General features: G+C 36.9%; 2 protein-coding genes across 2 annotated transcripts; both read left to right on the top strand.

Moving 5' to 3' along the window:
* Positions 1 to 1,227: 1,227 nt before the first annotated feature.
* Positions 1,228 to 1,764, top strand: LOC129907180 (craniofacial development protein 2-like). Its single transcript, XM_055983277.1, has one exon. It carries the CDS (start codon positions 1,228 to 1,230, stop codon positions 1,762 to 1,764), a length of 537 nt encoding a protein of 178 aa, XP_055839252.1.
* Positions 1,765 to 2,070: 306 nt separating this feature from the next.
* LOC129907172 (uncharacterized) lies at positions 2,071 to 2,823 on the top strand. The gene has a single exon (XM_055983264.1). It carries the CDS (start codon positions 2,071 to 2,073, stop codon positions 2,821 to 2,823), a length of 753 nt encoding a protein of 250 aa, XP_055839239.1.
* The last annotated feature ends 4,819 nt before the right edge of the window (positions 2,824 to 7,642 follow it).

The raw sequence follows: 7,642 nt of genomic DNA, 5'->3' as shown, positions 1-7,642 counted from the left end.
AATTAACCGTTCAAACTAACTTCAAATTAAATTTTAGAAATTTAATTGGATTCTCCTAATTTCCCTTTATTGTTTTCTTTTTGTTTCATCTAAAAACACTAATAAACGGTAAAGTTATTCTAAGAAGAGTGAGTAAAAAAACATGAAATTACAACAAATTAACGAAGCTTTTTTTCTAATAAAAAAAAAAAAAAAAAATCTGTTTCGCGTACTGCATGAAAACACATTTGATCATTATAAAACAAAAAAAAAATAAATAAAAAGTTTATAAACAACGGTGCCCAACCAAAATTCTGATTCAATCTAAATTTGCAGGAAAAAAATCATTTTCGACCCTTATAAAAATAGCACAAGAAATGTTTCTAAAATTTAAATGATGCAAAAATATTTGTACGTTTATTACCTTTTCAAAAAAGTACGTTTCATAAGATTATCTTATAAACTGCAAAAGTTATACAACAATTAGTCAACCGTCTTCCATTAAAATGCTATGGAAACCCCCCCTTAATGCTTTATCCGAAAAATTAGGAAAATTTTAAATTACAACCACTGTTTTCTTGTTTTCCGTAAAAAGTATTTAATTGAATACAAAAATCAGAGAATTTGCAAATACGGGACAATCACTGGACAAATTACAAAATACGGGACACTTATACGTCCCTGGTTTCTTAAATAAAACCCCGGGACAAGCTATAGAAATAGCTTAATCAAAACCAATATTACGATGATGGAGAAGATCAAAAAAGTGGGTATCATCATGCCGTCCGTCGGTCTGTGCGTGTGTGCGTCTGTGCGTGCTTGCGACTGTGCGTCCATCTGTACATCGAGCTAGGGTCAATAAGAACAATACCTCGTGCAGCCGAACAATTAGCGGAGGCCCTCGACTGCTATAAGGCAGATATAACTGCCATCCAAGAAATGCGATGGGAAGGGCCGGGCAAGAGAAAATAGAAGACCCACGATATCTTCTACGGCGACTGCAACCGGCAACAGGGCACATTTGGATGTGGATTTGTCATCGGAGGCAGACTAAGGCAGAACGTCCTGAGTTTTGACTGTGTCAACGAGCGCCTCACCACGATCCGCATAAAGGCTAAATTCACCAACATAAGCCTGATATGTGCACACGCCCCCAAGGAAGAGAAAGACAATACCACCAAAGATAATTTCTACGAGCTCCTCGAAAAAACCTACGAGCAAATCCCAAGCTACGACATTAAAATTGTCATGGGTGATTTTAATGCAAAGCTAGGAAGAGAAGATATCTTTGGAAGCACAGTCGGAAAGCATAGCCTGCACGACAACACATCCGATAACGGATTCAGGTTAGTCGACTTTGCTGCGGGGCAAAATGTTGTCATAGCAAGTACGTGTTTCCCGCATCTCAAGATTCATAAAGGGAAATGGAAATCTCCAGATCAATCAACCGTCAACCAGATTGACCATATTGCCATCGACGCTACACATTCCTCCAGTATTATGGACGTCCGAACGTTCCGAGGAGCCAACATTGACTCTGACCACTATCTGGTTGTAGCCAATGTACGGATGCGGATTTCCAGACCATCGCCAACACAAGGAAATACTGTGAGGAAGTTTAACGTCGGACGACTACAATCGCAAGAGATTGCCAGGTCCTATTCCGATCGCGTCTCGAATAACCTCTTAAGAAGTCCTACGCCGCCAGCAGCAAGTATGATAACGAGTGGCAGCACTGCCAAGAAGCCACAACACAAGGCCACCACAACGAAACCCCTGGTTTGATGATAAATGCCGGCAAGCACATGCAGCTAAACAGAAAGCATACAAAGCGGCGCTGCACAGAAGGACCACAGCTGCCAATGAGCTCTGCAAGCGGAAAAGAACAGAGGAACATCGGCTTCTCAGGAGAAAAAGGAGGCAACACGAGAAAGAAGCGATCGTGGAAATAGAGGGATGCTATAACAGGAATGAAGTTAGTAAGTAGAAAGTAAGTTTTACCAGAAGGTAAAAAGAACATCTCAGGGGTATAAACCTAGAACTGAAGCCTATAAAAACCAACAGGGAAACATCGTAGTAGAGACGCAAGCGATGCTGAGAATATGGAAAGATCACTTCTGCAATCTCTACAATGGCGATGACGAAGCCAACCCCGCGCAAAGACAGATTGCACCATTCAATATCGACGATGAAGGCCAACATTTCCGTCCCCCCGACCTGGAAGAAGTTAAGGCAGTCATATCCAAGCTTAAGTCAAACAAAGCCGCTGGAGCTGACGGCCTTGCTGCCGAACTATTTAAAGCAGCAGGAGATGACCTGGTTAGGAGTATGCACCAGCTCATCTGCCGAATATGGTCGGAGGAAAGCATGCCCACAGAATGGAATCTCAGCATCGTGTGCCCGATCCTTAAGAAAGGAGACCCTCTAACCTTCGCCAACTACAGAGGAATCAGCCTCCTTAACATCTCATATAAGATCCTCTCTGCCGTACTATGTGAACGTCTGCAGCCGTTCGTCAACAACCTGATAGGTCCTTATCGGTGTTGCTTTAGACCAGGAAAGTCCACCATCTATCAAATATTCACATTACGGCAGATCTTGGAAAAAAACCAGGAACAACAAATCGATACCCAACTCATAATCGGAAGAACTCAGCGTGATGTCAATGGCGCTTTTGTAAGCATTGAAACGGAAGCGGAAAAATTGGGTTTAAGGGTCAATGAGGGCAAAACCAAGTATATGCTGTCGTCAAAAAAGGACACTCAACACCGACGCATTGGACATAACGTCACCATCGACAGCCATAACTTCGAGGTTGTGAAGAACTTCATCTACCTAGGCTAGGCTATAAACACGGACAACAACATCAGCGCTGAAATTACTCTTGCCAACCGCTGCTACTTTGGTTTGAGAAGGCAATTGACCAGCAAAGCCCTCTCTCGAGCAACTAAGGTGTCCCTATACAAGGCTCTTATCATCCCAGTCCTGCTATATAGTGCAGAAGCATGGACTCTTACGAAGGCGGATGAAAACATCTTGGATTGTTTTGAGAGAAAAAGTCTTCGTGCGATTTTTAGTTCCGTGTGTACTGATGGTGATTAGAAAAGAAGATACAACAACGAGCTTTGCGGGTTTTACAAGGACGCTAACCTAGCCAAGAGAGTGAAGGTGCAGCGCCTGAGATGGCTAGGTCACGTGGAGCGCATGGACAACAATGCTTCGGCCCGGAAAGTTTTCGACTCCAACCCAGAGGGACGGCGCAGTAGAGGAAGACCTCGTGTGAGGTGGCGCAACCAAGTGGAAGGGGACCTCAATGAACTTGGCGTGTGCAACTGGAATCAGCAAGCTAAGGATAGAGCTGGCTGGCGAAGCTTGTTGGTTAAGGCCCAAATCCACAGCGGATTCTAGCCGCCTTACGGTGCTGGTCACCCTAAGTAAGTAAGTAATTTTTACAGCCCAGTTTCTTATAAAAGACTTACCTTGCTAATTTTAAATAATTTAGGTAATTAATTTTTCCGTCGATTGTTTTGGAAGTAAGAAATTCGAGATTTTTTCTAACAAATCAATCAAAAAGTCGTTGCTATGAAATAACGAGTAGGTATGTACATATATGTGTCGACTTGTCTGGAAAATTACCGACTTTTCGATAAAATTTGTTTATAAAAAAAGAGGGATGGATTTCATATCTTAGTTTTTTTTTTGCAGTTCTTTTATCTTTTTATTTTTGTACACGCTTTTTTTATTTTATAATTTTAAATTTAAATTGTGACTTCAAATTTTTTTTTTAATTTAAGCTCATCGAGTTCGGTCTAAGCAGAGTAAGCTCAGACCTTTCCGAGTTAATAAAGAAACAAACCTGAGCACGGAACTGTCACACATAAAAAGAATTGACAAGCTGACAAAAATTTGTTTTGGATTGTCATTTGCTTTCAGTTTAAATATTTTTAAATTACACGAAAATGGAAAAGGCTTATAATTTTGAGCGAATGACGAAGATGATTTTGAAGAAAGTTTTTCGAGAAGGATTGTGAAAAACAAAATTATGATGAAGGAGTGGTGCCGAGATTTTAGACAAAACCTTCAAGCAACATTTTCGGCTAGATCCAGATGTCTTCGATATCCTGTGTTGAGAGATTTATTTAATTGAGGAACATCAATCTGGACCTGGCAGGGACTCAACAGCTTTAGAAAAAAAATTATGATAACCCTTTGGTATCTGGGAATTCCAGAATGCATTAGGAACGAAGTATGTTTTTATTTTGCTATAAAAACGAAGAAAAAAATAACAAAAATAATAAAAATTATTTAAATTATTTCTATTTTAAGTGGAGCGATTGAATATAATTCAATTTTAAAGTTCAAGTGACCTCAACTCCAAATTTATAAAGCGTACCTGGGCGAAACGCTTTATAAATTTGGAGTTGAGGTCACTTGAACTTTAAAATTGAATTTTGCTATAAATACTACCAATTAACTTTGTGATTCTAGATCGATTGCAGACAGATTCGGAGTTTGCAAATCAGTGTTGCCAGAGACGGCTATTTATCGCCAAACAGGCTCCTTGAACTTTTAACTCGCTCCTTAAAATTTTGATTTTCGATTTATCGGATTTTGGCTCTTTTCATTTTGAACTTGGCGATTTAAGACTCCTCAAAGCATTTTACAGCAAAAATTCACCAAAAATTCACCACAACCAATTTGTATACATTTTTCATTTGATTTTCATTTAAAATTTAAATTTTTGCCCGTAAATGAGCATGAAAACCAGAATACTGCAATAGCTTGATAAAATTAAACCGGTCGAAAAAAATTATGGAATGGCCCACTGCAGAAGAGGCTTCAAGAACATCTGCCTACTACTTAAGAAAAACTCGCTTCCCAGGTAAATGTTGGACTTTAACTGAATTTTATAAATTAAAGTGTGTGTGATCTGTGCAGTGCGGTCTACGTTTTGATCACTCGTTGAATTTTGATAAAATACATCTGACATAGACCTGATTCACTCAATTCTAGGTGCAGTGCAATAACACTCGCGGCAATAACCCCTGCAGGTGTTATTACCCAAACAAAAAGGAAATATCCCCTGCAGGCTTTATTTCCTTTTAAAAGTAGCAATAACACCTACTTCGAAAAGGCATTAAGCCCCACGGTTGTTTTCTCATTCTGAATGTGAATAATAAGCACTTTCACCTGTAATAAGGCAATTAAAAATTGAGAATTTGGAGTGGGGACAAGGTGAAGAAATTTTGCCTACACCCAACTTCATACCCTTCCCAAATCCTATGGTGTGCCCAAGCAGGGGGGCAGCATGCCCCCCAATACCTTCCTCAAAGTGTATGGCGCGTAGCATCGCAATTTTTTGGTTTTCGATCTTATAAACTAGAAAAAAAATATAAAAAGGCAATAACACCCACGGGTGTAAATGCCATATAAAAAAGGAAATAAAGCCTGCAGGGGATATTTCCTTTTTATTTGTGTAATAACACCTGCAGAGGTTATTGCCGCTGGTGTTATTGCACTGCACCTCAATTCTATTGATTAACCTGAAATATATAGACTTTAGAAAAAGAAAAACATACATCGAAGTAGAAAATGCAGTTTATTATATTGAATAATTGGAGTGAAGTTAGCCCCCCTTTTTTTGAAATTGTTTTTTTTGAAAGTTGTTCCAGGTTGTTCCCGATTTGTCCCGGATTGTTCCAAATTTTTTTTGAAAAAATTTTCAAAAATGGAGGTTTTAGAGCCAAACAACCGTTTTTGACATAGCCCCACTTTTTTCGAAAATTTAAATTTTGAAAGTTGTTCCGGGTTTAAAAAGTTGTTTCGAACATTGTTCAAAATTTTTGGACCTCTAAGTTCAATATTTCGAAAGTTAGGGGCCAAAAACCAAAAAAATTCTAGCCCCCCTTTTTTCGATTTGTTAGGTTTTTATATTTTTTTAGCTTTAAAAAAGTGTTCTTAGCATTGTTCCAAGAAATTGAGGTCCTAAAATTTTTATTTTTAAAGATATCGCTTTGGAAACTTTTTTTCAAAAAACTAAAAAAACAACTTTTCCAACTATTATTTTCCAAATTTTTTTTCTGAAATCGTGGAGTGGAGTGAGTTTCAGTGTTCTACAGTAAGAGTATCAACTCGAAAATGCACTTTCAAAATAAATCGTGATGTTTTCACATTTTCAAAAATTTCCATAGGCCCCCCTTTTTCGAAAAATAAAATTCCAAAAGTTGTTCCAAGTTGAACATTAATATTTCTTAAGGGGTTATATCTAGTTGTAAGTGCAAAAAAACCTTCTTTTTAGTGGATTTTTTGTGAAGAGCCATTTAATTATATAAACATAAAAAATACATTTCCATTAAGCAAATTTAATGTATTAAAATAATTCGCTGTATATTTAAAAAAATATTGGGTTCCGTTATTTTTGTAGTAGATCTCCTAGACGACCTCCAAAAAAAGGTAACTGGCGGTGAGCAAGATATCTCTGATCCAAATTACTTAAAATTAAAAAAACCAAAAGATTAATTTTCAGGATAGACGAATGCAGGTAATGAACGAAGGAATAGTCAAAATTTTGATTTTTGACAAAATGGCGGCTTCCCAAAGAAAAAAATCGTTGTTTTTCACGAAAACTTATACTTTAAAGTAGCTTAAAAAATCGAATTATTGTCAAAAACCTTTTTCCTTCGTTCATTACCTGAAAAAAGTATCTAAAAAAATTGTGTAAAAATTTCAAGCCGATTACTCCAGCCGTTTCGGAGAAATTTTGCTCACCGCCAGACAACTTTTTTTTTAAGGTAGTCTAGGAGATCTACTATAAAAATAACGGAACCCAATATTTTTTTAAACATACAGCGAATTATTTTAATACATTAAATTTGCTATATGGATATGTATTCTTTATGTTTATATAATTAAATGCCTCTTCACAAAAAATCCACAAAAGAGAAGGTTTTTTTTGCACTTACAACTAGATATAACCCCTTAAGCCAAACCAAAAATCGTTAAGAAAAACAAACAACTAGGCATTTAAACTAAAAAAAAACGATTTTAGTAAACTCTTGCCCCAATTTTGCTCCCCTTTTAAAAATTTTAAGATCCAAAAATTAAAACAAATTAGTCTTCTGATTTTCTTTAACGTATTAAAATATAATATGTTTCAAAGATATATCAACCCCCCAAAATTATAAAAAATGCTCCTCCATCCCCCCTTTTGACAAATCCAAAATCTAAAAGTTGTTCCAAGTGCACAATCACTCAAATCCAATTGTTCCAAAGTTTCATTCAAAAATATTCAAAACTGAGCATTTTAAGCCAAAATTTCATTTAACATGGGAAAATCATGTAAAACTTGTTCTGGCTCCCCTTTTTCGAATTTCAAAAATCCAAAACTTGTTCCAGGTTGTTCTAGGGCTCTTCTAAATTGTTCCAGACTTTCGCTTCTTAATATTGATTTTTAGTATGAAAAATTTCAAAAAAATTCTCCCCCATCCCCCCTTTTGACAAATCCAAAATCTAAAAGTTATTCCAAGTGCACAATCACTCAAATCCAATTGTTCCAAAGTTTCATTCAAAAATATTCAAAACTGAGCATTTTAAGCCAAAATTTCATTTAATATGGGAAAATCATGTTAAACTTGTTCTGGCTCCCTTTTTTCGAATTTCAAAA

The sequence above is a fragment of the Episyrphus balteatus genome, chromosome 1 (assembly GCF_945859705.1).
Source record: "Episyrphus balteatus chromosome 1, idEpiBalt1.1, whole genome shotgun sequence".
NCBI lineage: Eukaryota > Metazoa > Arthropoda > Insecta > Diptera > Syrphidae > Episyrphus > Episyrphus balteatus.
The sequence above is the reverse complement of the archived record's forward strand: the minus strand, read 5'-3'. Positions and strand labels throughout refer to the sequence as shown.

Excerpts from the sequence above, each read along its gene's own strand:
- LOC129907180 (XM_055983277.1), top strand. The coding sequence starts at position 1,228 with ATGGGTGATTTTAATGCAAAGCTAGGAAGAGAAGATATCTTTGGAAGC.
- LOC129907172 (XM_055983264.1), top strand. The coding sequence starts at position 2,071 with ATGCTGAGAATATGGAAAGATCACTTCTGCAATCTCTACAATGGCGAT.